At 34.4% G+C, this 14075-nt stretch overlaps 2 protein-coding genes across 3 annotated transcripts in view; one reads left to right on the forward strand and one right to left on the reverse strand.

Moving 5' to 3' along the window:
• LOC105672708 (NACHT and WD repeat domain-containing protein 2) lies at positions 1 to 12563 on the reverse strand. The gene is made up of 26 exons (XM_012367812.2): positions 12347 to 12563; positions 12143 to 12231; positions 11634 to 11750; positions 11134 to 11337; positions 10872 to 11016; positions 10368 to 10593; positions 10103 to 10301; positions 9501 to 9743; positions 9233 to 9430; positions 8788 to 8927; positions 8009 to 8611; positions 7813 to 7918; positions 7561 to 7733; positions 7213 to 7432; positions 6808 to 7020; positions 6463 to 6664; positions 6270 to 6393; positions 5842 to 6195; positions 5551 to 5769; positions 5321 to 5467; positions 5000 to 5205; positions 3554 to 3753; positions 3208 to 3377; positions 2983 to 3141; positions 2640 to 2829; positions 1 to 310 (listed from the first exon to the last, which is right to left on the reverse strand). Exons 1-26 carry the CDS (start codon positions 12447 to 12449, stop codon positions 182 to 184), a joined length of 5079 nt encoding a protein of 1692 aa, XP_012223235.2. The 5' UTR covers positions 12450 to 12563; the 3' UTR covers positions 1 to 181.
• Nipped-A (Transcription-associated protein Nipped-A) overlaps positions 1358 to 14075 on the forward strand; it is a 26016-nt gene continuing 13298 nt past the window's right edge. The window contains exons 1-6 of one of the 2 annotated variants that reach the window (XM_067351393.1): positions 1358 to 1576; positions 1687 to 1836; positions 11689 to 11775; positions 13105 to 13287; positions 13383 to 13682; positions 13760 to 13954. In XM_067351393.1, the coding sequence (XP_067207494.1) occupies positions 13165 to 13287; positions 13383 to 13682; positions 13760 to 13954 (618 nt within the window). In that variant the 5' untranslated portion in view covers positions 1358 to 1576; positions 1687 to 1836; positions 11689 to 11775; positions 13105 to 13164. The remainder of the gene's footprint in view (positions 1577 to 1686; positions 1837 to 11688; positions 11776 to 13104; positions 13288 to 13382; positions 13683 to 13759; positions 13955 to 14075) is intronic. The other variant, XM_012367811.2, reaches the window with a different exon arrangement.

The raw sequence follows: 14075 nt of genomic DNA on the forward strand, positions 1-14075 counted from the left end.
TGTGGTTTATCTTCTACGTTCGCCTTTCTTTTATTCATTAATCGACTAAAATAAGAGATTTGTCGTAATAATGACAAACTTGTAAAGTTTTTGCTTTTACAATCAGTGCTAAATAAAACTACAGAGTACATCGCATAGCGATTGGAGACTATTGTGTAGATCACTCCATATTTTTGTAAGTTTACTCGATTGTTTCCGAAATATCGCTCGTTGATTTAACGCTCGCTGATAAATCATGAGTTACACGGGCGATCCGGGCAGCAGCTTTGAATTTTATCGCAGCCCGATGTTTCTCGGTTTTTTTCTTCCACTGAAACAAAGTTAACTTGATAATAGCTGAAGTAGAAGCGAAACTTACTTTCCTTTTTATATTTTGTTTTACTTTAGCATAAATCTCTTATGAAGTAAAGTAAAAAATATATATAATTAATATAAATATAGTTCAATCAATATAATTGTTATTCGGTGAAATAAAATTAATACATATTTTAGTTACAGCTCATTTTTTAAGAAAAGAAGATAGAAGAATTTTATCACGTGGAATACAGCGTAAGAATTTAAAGAGCCATGCCGATAAACATAACATTGGAAACACGGATACGAAAGATTATTTTGTAACCGAGAATCCAAAGAGATATAGGGCGGTATTCATAGTCCGTTCTTATATTCAAGATCGTCTTAAGCACGAACTTATATTCGCTCTCTTTGTCAGACACAATCTATGTGTGACGAAGAGAGCGAATATAAGTCCGTGCTTAAGACAATCTTAAATATAAGAACGGACTATGAATACCGGCCATAGGGCATTTTTTTCAACATCGGTTAACGTTAACCGATGTTGGAAAAAATGGCCCATAGTCTATGTCAGTGCTAGACAGGATCTACACATTTCGGTCGATTTTCATAAGCTGACACCTACCGGCTCCCCACTACGTCTTGAGTTAACGCGCGCGATACTCTGCCTCAGGAACGAACGCATCTGTAACGCAATAAGATACGATGCCCCCGACTGTCAAATATCAATGTTTTACACGAAATCTTTAAAAATTTTTTTATAATCAATTAGCTAGAGGAGTATTAAAAATAAATTCGATACAAAATTGAAGAAGGAAAACTTGACCTAAAAAACAGAGGATTTTAAAACAAAATCAAATAATCCAAGAAAGATATATTTTGTATTTTAATTTTGGGGCCTATTCTGTAACTTAACGATGTCGTTATGTATCATTGCACAGTTATTACATAATACATAACGACATCGTTAAAAGTTACAGAATAGGGGAATTTATCATCTTTCATACGTCGCGTAATTTCGCGGTCATAACAGCGCATGCGTTCTTCGTCTTGCGTACGAGTACTGTTTTGCCACACGATAGTTCCGCGCGAAAGCAATAGCAAAGCAAGCAAGGTCTCATGGTAGTGAGAAGGTAACAGCAGTGTCAAGTTTAATTTCATTTGTTAATGCTTCATTTTGTTAAGTAAATCATCGTTCAAGGTTCGAACGAGGACTACTGATATTAAAGAAACAGAAGAGGAAGTTTATTCGGCAACACATAATTTTACACCGGTAACACAGGTAAGTTGAATGAAACACGTGCTACACGTGTATAACCCAATATATTTAAACGGTAGATTAGCATCGAAATAGTGGAATAATATAACGTAATAATATTACAATGTTTACAGATTGAACGAATCGCAATGGATAGTCTGAATCAATAACTATCAACTTAATCGTGACCTTTGCAAACTCAATCCGGCGACGCCTTTCCACGAAAAATAGACGATTATTTTCTCAAAGAATGGAAACATAACAAGCAATTACGTTTAGCACAGGTATTTTGCTTCAATCTATAATATTTAATCTATATTTCAATATTTATTTTTGTTATATTTGTTATTTACGTGTGAAAAATTTCGCGTCACAATAATCATAATAATTCTAACCTAAGTTATTTGTGACCGCATGTAAACATGAATCTCGTTATTAAGTACTTTGGTAAGCATTTGAATAGTTGTATACAACGAAACACAGGTATTTCTTGAAAATTTTCATAACAAAACAATTTGTCGTTATAAAAGTATATAAATATTTGCTAGGAATTATTTCATATAGAGACAAACTAATCTTATAACTTGCTTTAACAAAAATTAATAACTTAAATTGAATAGACCTGAAATATGTGGTAAAACATGAAAAGTGAAAATATAAGACTCAGTTTGCTCTTTTTTTAAATTATTTCAAGTTATGATAACATTAATTGTGACGCTGGAACAAAGCAAGTGCAAATAATTTGTGTTTTAAAACTGTGTTTATATATCACAAATTTATGTAACAAATTGATTGGTTGTAACAAATGAGTTAACAAAGCAATATAGTGGAGTCAATATTACAAGTAAATGTGAAAAGCAATATTGCAATGATGAATCTAACCCAAAAGTGAATGCTATAAATTAGTGCTGTTGCTTTTGACATTTTTGAAGCTTTGAAGCTTCAAAACTCTGAAGTTGACTTCAAAGCTTCGAAGATGTCAAAAGTAACAATCCTATAAATACAGTAATGTTATTTAAAACATTTAATGGTGCAAAAAGCTTAATTTATTATATTAGTGTCTTTTCAATATATATTTATCTCTCACCTCTTCATCACGAGACGGGACATTTGCAAGATATTCCGTCATCTCAGGTTTTTTAGGATCAGCTATTGCCAATACAGACACACAACCATCAACAGTTCCCAAAACAATACTTCTGCCGTCATGTGTGCTATCGATAGCACTTAATTCAGCCTGTACTCTGTAGTTTGCTATCTTTTCACAATCTGAAGATCTGTGAAATAAATTGTCCACAAATGTGTTACATGATTTTTAGTCTGTGATAGATTTCAATTTCTTAGCTTTCTAAATACTGAACGTACAAATGCAAATAGAAATTAGATAAAATATTTAAATAACTTTTCACGATTAATCTGCATATACTTACCGGAAGACTCTAATAGTTTTCCGACCACTGTGATAATAAAGCACATACTCGTCTGTACGATTAAACATCGATATAACAGTAAACACTCCTTCAGCTACTTTTGGTATATAAGTTTTCACAGTTGTGCCTTTCTTTAATTCTATGAGTTCAAGACCACCCCTAAAGCATATATTTAGTTGGTGATAAAATATAATTAAAAGTATGTTTTACTATATATGTACATACCTGCTAGGAGCATATAGAGTATATTTGCCATCCTTGCTAACGTTTCCACTCCATTTTGGGATCGTACGTATAATCTTTTTCTTGTTAATGTCAAGAATTGTGCCTTTATCGGAACCAATGATTCCTACCCATTGCGCTTTGTTAGGCATAGGAGTGATACATATGATATCCTGTTAACAAATGTTTCTAGTGACTATAGTCTTACTTTGAGAATGCTGCTTTGTTTATATTCTTATTTTAAATTCATTATGTTTCAGAATTTGACTCTCTGATCTGACTATGAATAATCAACTTAAATATTAAAACCAAGACTCTTGGTTACTAATACTAAAGACTAAGACGTTACCTTAAATCCAGGCAATTTTATTGGTATTTTACTAATCAATGCTCCTGTTTTCGCGCTATAAATTATAACGCAATCTCTGTTGCCTTTATCTGCTGCTGGCACCGCCAGAAAAGCATCGTCTGATGTTATCACAACTTGTCGGAAGGGTGTACCAGTATTACTTCTCACAGGATATTCCAAAGAGAATATCATTTTACCATCTAAATAATTAAATATGTCTATTAATATTTTTAAAATAATTTAAAGAATTAGTTGAAGCTACAAGAGCCAAGCCAGTTAATTTTGCTCCATTTTTTATTTTACAAACTTATTGTTTACAATAACTCCACAAACGTTTCAGCCATTCGGGTTGTGGAACACACATTTTCAGTGTCTTTAGTTATAATTTAATCAATTATGCCTAATTATAATCGCATCTGTGTATTTTCCGTAAATTCCGCAATTCGAGTTTTTTTTTTATCGAAATTGGTTGCATACGTTGTTTTTTGGTGATCCACGTTATTCTTTTCTGTTTAGAATTCTTAGTCAAATGATTTAAAAATTGATATATTTCTCTATTCCTTCCAATATAATAGTAGATACTTATAAAATCCTATGTCTAGATCTTAAATATCGATCTTGTAACGATCAATTATGTTACATTGATTTAGTGCAATTATACTAGTAGATTCATTCATTTAAAAACCAACATACCTCAATGCAATGCTGTAGTGCTTGTTAATAATATCATTTTTGTAAAATGAGTGTTAAAATGTGTGTCATCCTCTCTTTGAATATGCAAAAGTAATTAAAATTGTCGTTTTTTATATAACACTGTACTAGTCATTGGAATAGGATTGGATAGACTGTGCTTAAAAACAAACAAGGTTCAAGGAGAGACATAAGTGGGGAAGGAGGAATTATTAGGAGTAGGAGTTTATACCTGTGGGGGGGAGGAAAAATAAAGAAGAGGATTATTTGAATATATAGATTGTATTAAGTGGAAAACATCTCTAATATTGGCAGATACGTATTGGGTAAAAAATCTGCGCTTTGCAGGGCTTAATATGTATCATCTCAGATATTAATCTTTTACTATATGATGACTCTTTATCTAATTTCTATATTCTCCCAGTCAATTTTATGGTTGTATTCGAGCCTATGAAATGATATCACCGATGGAGATCCTGATCTTTTTTTAATATCAGATTGGTGTTCTTGTATTCTAATTTTTAATTTTCTTTCGGTTTGTCCGACATCGCCTCACAGTCCTGACATGACTGGAGTTATTGTAAACAATAAGTTTGTAAAATAAAAAACGGAGCAAGATCAACTGGCTTGGCTCTTGTAGCTTCTAATTCTAATAAGCTACTAAGTAGCTACTAATTCTTTAAATTATTGGATAATAAAAGAGCCAATACTATTGATTTTTAAAATATTATAAAAATATCAAAAAATTTGCTTTACCAGGAATGGTTCTCATAACAAGAGTCGCTGTTGTTCGCACACTTTCCACTCCCGCAGGGTTATTCGGCCTTGAAACGGCCATGAACTTCGTCGAGTTCTCAATCAGTGTTAACTGTTTAACATTTGGTTGCTCCTCTTTGAACAAAACTTGTTCCGTTATTCTATTCCACACAAGAACGTTGCCAGATTCTATTGATACGATATATCTGAAATGATTATTTGTAATTTCATGAAATATCTATTTCCGAATTGGATTGCATTGTTCACAGTGGCAAGAGGATTCGTGATTTAGCAGGATTGAATCGGGTGAAATTAACTCACTTGCTATTCTGCGTGATGCAAGCATGTGTGACAATCGCCCCTAACGGACTGTCGGCTAGCTTGGCTATTAATTTGCCCGTCAGCAAGTCCCAAACACCTACGCAATCTCTGGTGACTGTAACGGCTAAGTTACCCTCCTCAGCTAAACTGTTTTGTAACGTACAAGGTGAATCACGCGATTTAAATGGGTCGCATTCCTCTTTATTGTCGATAATAGAAAAAAATATTACCTTATCATATCTATCTGCAATTCATGTCTGTCGATTACGTGAACCTGCTCGAAAATATTGTTGATATTCCACACTTTGACACTTCTGTCGATACTCGACGTCACAACGCTGTTCCAGTTTCCGATCGTCAGTGCCTCCAGTTGAATGATTCTTGCAAAGTGCGCGTCCAGTATTTTTACCAATTCAGAATTCTCGAGCGACCAAACGTATAGATTTTTTCTGTAGAATATAATTTAAGTTGTCTCTATATTTCTTCTTTATAGATTTATGGAAGACTTATACGACGCTCACCTTACACCAGCAACAGCGTAATTCTTGGTGCCGCTGACCATGACAGAGTTCGAGCACGTCATTCGCGTACTAATGTTCCTCACCCCGTTCGGCAGCATCAGTACATGCGCGTCGCTTTTGTTCTCCAAGAACCACACGATAAAGCCGTTTCCGGTCGTCGCCAACAGCATTTCTTCTTCCCTGTCCAGCTTCAACTGTAACAGATATTCGACGTCGTCGTTGTACGCCCGTGGCATATCGGAAATCTTTTCCCAACAGGGCGAAGTCTCGTCACTCGTGTACTTCACGACTCTGTAATCGTTCTTGTTCGTACACGCGTACAAAGTACCTTTATCCTTCGTCATAACCATTGCACTGGAATCATTTTCAGCTATTGTAATTATTCAACGTATTAGTTTGTTTAACGTTCTATATCTTTTATGTTTTACCTGTGAAACTGAATTGGGTCCAGCGTTATTTTCTTCTTGTACGTATGCAAGAGCATACGCGAATCATCGATGCTTCCCGACCAGAATACTATTCTGTAGTCATCCAAATTTGTATACTCCACGTCTGCATAGAGTAACATGACAGTGAGAAAAAGCAATGTAAGAAGTATATATATATAAATTTATTTCTTACAAAGAATCGGCCATTTGTTAGAATCTTCAGGGTTGCTGTGAGTGTCCAGCAAGTTTCCTCGCAGGTCGAACCTGCACCAACCTAGCTTCCCGTAGATAAAAGCGTATTGATTCATCAAGTGCACGCCGTAAACTGCATCCTCGTTTGGCAAAGGATTGCCGATGATGACAAACTCGCCCGTTAAAGTATTCAAAACGACAGTCTACGAAAAATTGTGTATAAAAAATTTCTTAACTTTAGACATTTTTATTCGAAATTAAGCGTTTTGCAATCGTATTCTTCACAACTAATGTCTTATTCTCTCAACTATTTGAATAATTCTTTAGAATTGATGTCATGTTGTACCTTATAGCTGGTTGTAAAAGCCGCAGCGTATCTGTTATCAGGGCTTAAGACCAATTGTTGCATTATACCTTCCACGCCGGGATTGACGTCTCTCGTCATATCGCTGGTACTCAGATCCCAGGTGATGAATTTATTGGATATCGACACCACGTAACGATAATCCGATGTTAAGCAAAATCCGAACACCGCAAACTGATGGCCTTCCAACGAATACTAAACGGCAGTATCATAATTCAGAGAAACTTGAAATTCGCATCCCATGCAAAATTAATTTCTGCCAAAGCTTAAATCAGCATTTAATTTGTATGATTGAATTATATCTTATATACCACATTTTTTAATAATTTAATTACAGAATTGGAAAAGCATGTATAAAATTTGAAGAATAATTATTATATAAATTACTTTCAATGGTCCACCAGGTGTATGCAGACAATGATAGAGAGGGAGTAAAGCGCAATTCTTGACGCCGTCTTGATCGCATGCTCGGAGCAGCATTCTCACGTTAACATTTGCGCCGATTTCCGGCAACAATCGACCGATCAATTGGGGAGCAAGCATGTCCGGATGATTTCCCAGAATTGCGCCACCTAATCTTAGAGCATCAGCGACTAACATGAGTTCTCTGAAAACACTTTGAATTACTATCAAAGTATTAAAAAATCTATAGGACACCTACTATTTATAAGAGATTTTGAAAAATTATAACATTTTTAAATGTTTGTATTGTCTAGAAAGTCTTTGCTAGTTTACCTCACTAAACTTTGATTATCGATAAAATTACACGCGTCTTCAAAGTCAGAAAGCACAGCTTGCAAAGGGCAAGAGCTTAACTTTGCGTGTAGCCATTCGTAGTTGAATAAAACGTTTTCGAAAAGATCCTTAAACCGTCGTGCTCTTATCAGATGAAACGGCAATTCGCCGAACTTCAATCATGAAAGAAAGGATAGATGTCTTCAGCATATTATATTTTTGTTATATTTTAAATATTCATATTTCTCGTACTTTACGTAAGTTGTATCTTGAGATAGTCCCTTCTTTTGAATAAAACGCCAATGGTTGCTCCGGCACTTTTCTATCCGCTACGCCTTCCTTGTCTGTCAAATTGAATCTGTAATTTGAAATTGGTTACTGCAGTGTGATATTTTTTATGTGAGATATAGCAGATTTTAGTTTCGTCATAAGAATTCACCGTGCTTACCGATGTCTCTGTATCTCGGTGTACTTGAAAGGCTTCGGTTTGCCACCGCCCCAGATTCCCAAATAATAGTCTGCGATCATCGAATGAAAGTACAACGCCATGTTCATATTTTTGAAATATCGCTCTTTAGCCGTGTCTCGGAATTGTCTGTGATACCAATTCATAACGCTCACACCGTCTGCCTCTCTCTCGCTCAGATAATTAGGCAAATCATTTCTGATTCTAGTCCAGAGCAACGGTGGGATGCGTCTAACCGGCGGCAAGTGGTACTGATAAACGTCATCTAGGACTTTATCGTCCAAGGAGATCAGATCCTCGAGCTCGGACTCCGATAAGCCCGACTTGGCGGCTGTGATGTAGGCAAGCGCGTGGAAGACCAGAATCTTGCCGTGTTGCTTCTCGATCCTCTCAAAAAGCATCATTATGCTGTCCATCACTGTGCTAGCCAAATGTGTGTCCGCTGGTTTTGTGTAGCTCCGCCACCTACAAATCTCGGCAAACACGAGCTTCACGAAGATCGGCAGGGAACACTTCGATATAGCATTCGCCACTAGACGCCATTGGTAATTATTTAGATCCCTTCTAGCTGTTTTCATCCACATTCTGCAAGAATTATGATTTCTCACAGTAATACAACATGCTTAAAAAGGATTCAAAAAGTTGATTCTTCAGTTAGTTTAACGTCAATCTTTCTTTAATAAGGATTAAAATAGTTAAAGACGTATCCTTTGATTAGTTTGGAGTAATTTTCTCAGGAACATTATCAACATCGAACTCACTTTATTACGTCCATAGCCAGATCTTCGCCCAAAGCAGTTACTTCGATGAAATTTTCTTCAGTATCTATCATTCTGCGCAATAAGTGATATTCTCTTGAAATCACTGGATTTGATTCCTCTGCCGCGCACGATAAAACCATCTGAAACATATATTTGATCATGAAATACACGTTTACGTTTAAAACTAGACTCAACATTGAAATTAAAGGATCTATCAAATCGTGGCTAGGAATTAAAACAACAAATGTTACATGTTGTTTTATACAAGTTTAGAATACTTGATCTATCTTCAAGAACGATAGCTTGATCATTTAAGGGCTAAAAATTTCATTAGTTTGATATTATGGACGAGAAAAGGACAAAAAATAAAAGGTCTTGCAAAGGGTTTAGTTCCTCAAATGCCTCTTTACCTTTTGACTTACATAACAATTGTATTCATGTCTACCTTGCAGTTTTGTGGAAGCCTCGTAGGCAACCACGAGAGCTTATTACCCTGCACAGCTGTCAATTGATCGACGCTGTCCAGAAACAGCAAAATGGGCTGTTCGGTGGTAGCTAATGTCAACAAATACTTAAAGTAAGCCGTGAGCGGCACCAGGTCGTCAGGGATTTCTTCAAACGACAGTCCATAGTTGTAGGAAATCTGAGAAAAGCGAAGTCACTTCAGCTTCGTCTTTTGAAAGAGAGAGGAGGGCGATGTGTATGACATTTACTTGTTGACAGATTGAGATTAATGTGGGCGTAAGCGCACTACTGTCGGGAGTAGTGCCGAGATATCGAATTACGCTCATCGGTTTTCTACCGGTAAGCCAGACGGTACTCGTCAAACCAGCACTTTTCGCCAATAGAGAAGTCTTGCCGCATCCGCCTTCTCCGTACAACACTAGTGGCTTATCACTGTCCCCCAGCATGTGACTTTTTATGCTTTCTAAAGTATCCTCGCGTCCATAAAATACCTACGGCAAAAGCGATATACATGTACGAAGTAACTCAAAGAGAGCGGGATTAGAACTAACAATATATTTATTAATAATTTGAAATGCATTATTTAATCGATATCTGATTATAACAAATTATAGAAATAATAATGTAAGGTGTAAACTTGTTTAGATACAAGAAAAGTATTTCAAAGCATATTATAACTAAAAATTGAACTAATGCTGTTAATATAATTTTTTGCCTGAAACAAATTATCCAATTTCTTCAAAAAAGAAAACTTTGAATTTCCAAATTTATTGTACCTAAAAAGAAACGACAAATTTTTCACGCTGATGTAATATTTCGCGTTATATCATTGATTTTGGTAAATCTTTACCTTTACGGAATTATTACAAGCATGAAGATGTTGCAAAATCTCGGTTATTATTTGCCCCTGTGCGGAACTGTCTTCCTTTCGCATGGCACGATCCACGAGCTTCACTATATTTCTGTAGAAGTGAGTTATGAAGTGCTGAAGGTATTCGCCGTGTGCTTCAGGATCCAAGCCTTCTCTTCCAACCCACTCCACTGTGTACCTGTGTAATGTTCTCCATGATTGATCATAAAAAGAATTACTTGTATGCTTCTAACAAAGAGAATACCTCTGCAAATTCGTACTCTCAATCTTATTCGGTAATCTCTCGTCTCTGAGATCAGCCAATAACTTGGATGCTTCATTGTCCAAGCTTCTATTAGCTATATCTATAAACAGACTGGCCTTTCTCAAGTTTTGAAGATTGATGTTATTTATGTATCGCACATACGCCAGACAATGGTTTTTCGTGTTTTTAACGTTGAGTACGCCGTTGATTACTTCTCTCTCGGTCACTATTTCGAAATTAGCGGTTATTATAATTCTACTAAACACATTGAAAAGGCACATGAAAAAGTATTCTGATTTCAGTCTCAATAAGAATCTTATTGATAAAAAAAATTTTTTGTATTACATTCAAAATGTAATGTGTTTTGTATTTTAAGATTGTGCTGAAAATTATCTTTATCAATAATGAAGATTTTTCTTTATTGATAAAACTTATGTCAACATTGACACAAGCAGAGCTACTTTTTTCATGCGCCACTTCTTGTACATTGAATCTCTTATTCACCGGACATGAAATAATTATGCATCGTATCCTTATCGAATTTCCCGGAATTAAACAAGGATTGCGCGCCTTTTCTAAACAATTTCTGCATTTTGCACATAGTGTCCCACCAGATTGCTTGATCTTCTTGTTGTAGCTTAGGTATTCTCTGAAAGATGCATAAATAAAAAAATATAAGTGAAGGAAAAAAATTATTTACATAATAAATTATTAACAAACACTGTCGGGCAAATGGGATTATTAAATATAGCTGAAAGTGTATTACTTTGTTATTAAAATTTTTAAGGATGGACGAAATCGGTTGTAATATACTTGTAGGCGGCACGGCGTTACTATCTTTCTTATACCACTTATCCAAAACACCAACTTCCATGCCTTGACTATCCAATTCTGTCCTTAACATCTCCAGCTCCGAGCTAAGGACATAAGTTGGAATAGGACGGTATCCATATTTTTGTCCAAGAAATACCTGTGTGACAAGATGTTTATTTATTGTATTTGTTATATTTATTGTATTTATTATATTTGTTGCTCGGAAAAATTCTTAAAAATCTCTTTCAAATCTACAATGTTAAGATTTGAATATGATTCAACTCTTTACTCGCCAATGTTGATTATTATAATTCTGCAGTTGTAATATGGAAATTTATTTCTATTTTATGTCTTCAGAAATATAGATTTAATTGTTAAAATTATTTCTTAAGAGTTTAAGAAATAATTTAAGCAATGGAATATTAGCCGCTTAAGAGCAAATGTTCTATTTACAACAAAATTAGGTCCCATGGACAATCTCTGACAATTTTCTATTTCTCTCATGCAGAGCTCTGTAGTCATGTGATCATCGGTGGCTTCATCACGTACGCCCCATCTCATGTCCACCACCTGTGGAAAGAAGTTTAATTATTATGTAAGTTAAATTTACATTTTTATTACAAATATAATGACATTTTAATGTATGTTAATATAAACGTAAAAAATTAATTTAATATAACGATTAGAATAATAACAACTTATACGATTAAAACTGACAGACTTCTTAGCTCAATCAAATATATGTAATCAGCTGTATGACGTGTACTTAATTAAGAAGTTTAATTCGATTTTTGTCAAGAATTAACATGAAAAGTTTGAATCTCTTATGTCGTATATGTTGTCGGTGCCTGGCACCGTGAAAATCAATTTTACTGTATAACTCATGTTTTACTATGTATACATTAGTTCGCTGAACATCCTAGCAATGTGCCACATTATTATCTCTCTGTGTCAGGTCTTACCTGAAACTCCAAACCGTGTTTTTCTCTACAGTAATCTTTGAGCTTGGGGTAACATTGAGCCATCAAAGTATTTCTTTCCATTGTTGTGTCTGAAAAATGGCTATCATTACATCGCAATTTGCGTTTTTCTATGCCTTACGTTTTCTTACAAATTTTCAACGTTGAATTAATTTTATTCTAATATTTTTCGTTGTAATAACTTACCAGTAAAGGTCGAACTTGTGAATATTCGTACGATTTTTGAACTGACAGGCGGTAAGGATTTCAAAGATCCTGAAAAGATCGAGTCGATCGTTGTTTCGTCCATTTTTTATTTTTTAACGCGCCTTGCTCACTGAATTTACTGGATTTGAGTTGAAAATTTCAATTAATCAAGATCACATCTTATCACTGCCAACAATACCAGTAAACTGAGACCGGCATTGCGTTACTAGCGTCTTATATATCTACAATAGAAGTATAGAGTATCTTGAGCTATATGAAATTTCTACGATACATCTGTTTGAGTTCTATTTCATGAGATTCTTATTTGTTGATTCATAGTTTATACAATATTAAATATAATTATATGTTGTACTGCTATATTAAAGAAAATTATGCAAAAAATATAGTCATTTTTAAAATACAATTATACGTAGATAAGGAGTTCAAGTATTTAAGCATGGTTGCTAAGGCTTGTTTACGCAGCATAGAAAAGGAATTGATTTTAAGACATGTATACATTCCTGCAGACACAATTTAACATTTGTATCAAATATATGTAAACTATATACTGTATTGGAAGAACTATTTATTATCTAATTAATATTATTCAATTAATGTGTTTTCTTTATAACTTACATTTTAAATATTTGAAAATCAAAGAAATATTGAAAACGGTACTCCATATTTGCATTTTAGCTTTATTTTAAATATTCTTGGACATCTCTGCATGTATTGCATGTTTGACTTTTTTTTCACAGATTTTTCTCTAATGAACTGTTTATAATATTGACTGAGAATCAAGCATAATAATCAGAAAAATGGCTCCCGATCCAGTGACGCAAATGAATACATATCGGTCATACGTGACCATGCTGGGTGATCCAAGTTCGAAGGATGAACTGAAGCTGAAGGCAGCTCAGGAATTGTCAGAAAATTTTGAGGTGCGATCTTGTCAATGTTACATTTATTACCTTAGCACAATTTTTTTTTTTAAATTAAACTATCAGATGTTTATACTTCAATATCGATTGTATAGATCATTATGTGTTCCTCGCAATATCCGGGGTTTCTTGATCACATGATGAAGATTTTTCTGAAGATACTGCAAGAAGGAGAGCCGCACTTCATATCAGAATACAATATTCAACAAGTTAGAAAACTGATTTTGGAAATGATACATAGATTGCCTAGCAATGACTACTTGCGTCCGTATGTCAGATCTATTCTGACTCTCATGTCCAGATTGCTAGAAACAGATAATGAAGAGAATGTTTTAGTATGTTTACGCATCATTATCGAACTTCATAAGCAGTATAAACCAACATTTAATCCAGACGTGAGTAATATTGACTTTTATAATTCTCTACGTATATCTAAAATATTAATTTTAAGATTTTCTTTTTTTGTTAATAGATACAATTTTTCCTTCAATTTGTCAAGACGGTATATGGCGAACTGCCAAAGAATTTATCAAAAATATTTGAACCGCGTCCTCCTCTACGAGTAAAAGATTTGTCGGAAATTAACGTAGAAGCTCTTCTGAAGGAAACATTTACGATTACAGCAATACAAAGTGAAAAGAAGGCAGCCGATGGCACTATCATTACAGTAAGCATATCTTTTTCTAATTTAACGACAAACAGAATCTTATCGTATTATTCAAAGCGCAGAACATAAAAGTAAACAGTTAAATCTGTATAAATGCATAAATTAAAGCATGTTTTATTAT

Source organism: Linepithema humile, chromosome 3 (assembly GCF_040581485.1).
Source record: "Linepithema humile isolate Giens D197 chromosome 3, Lhum_UNIL_v1.0, whole genome shotgun sequence".
In the NCBI taxonomy this organism is placed as follows: Eukaryota; Metazoa; Arthropoda; class Insecta; order Hymenoptera; family Formicidae; genus Linepithema; species Linepithema humile.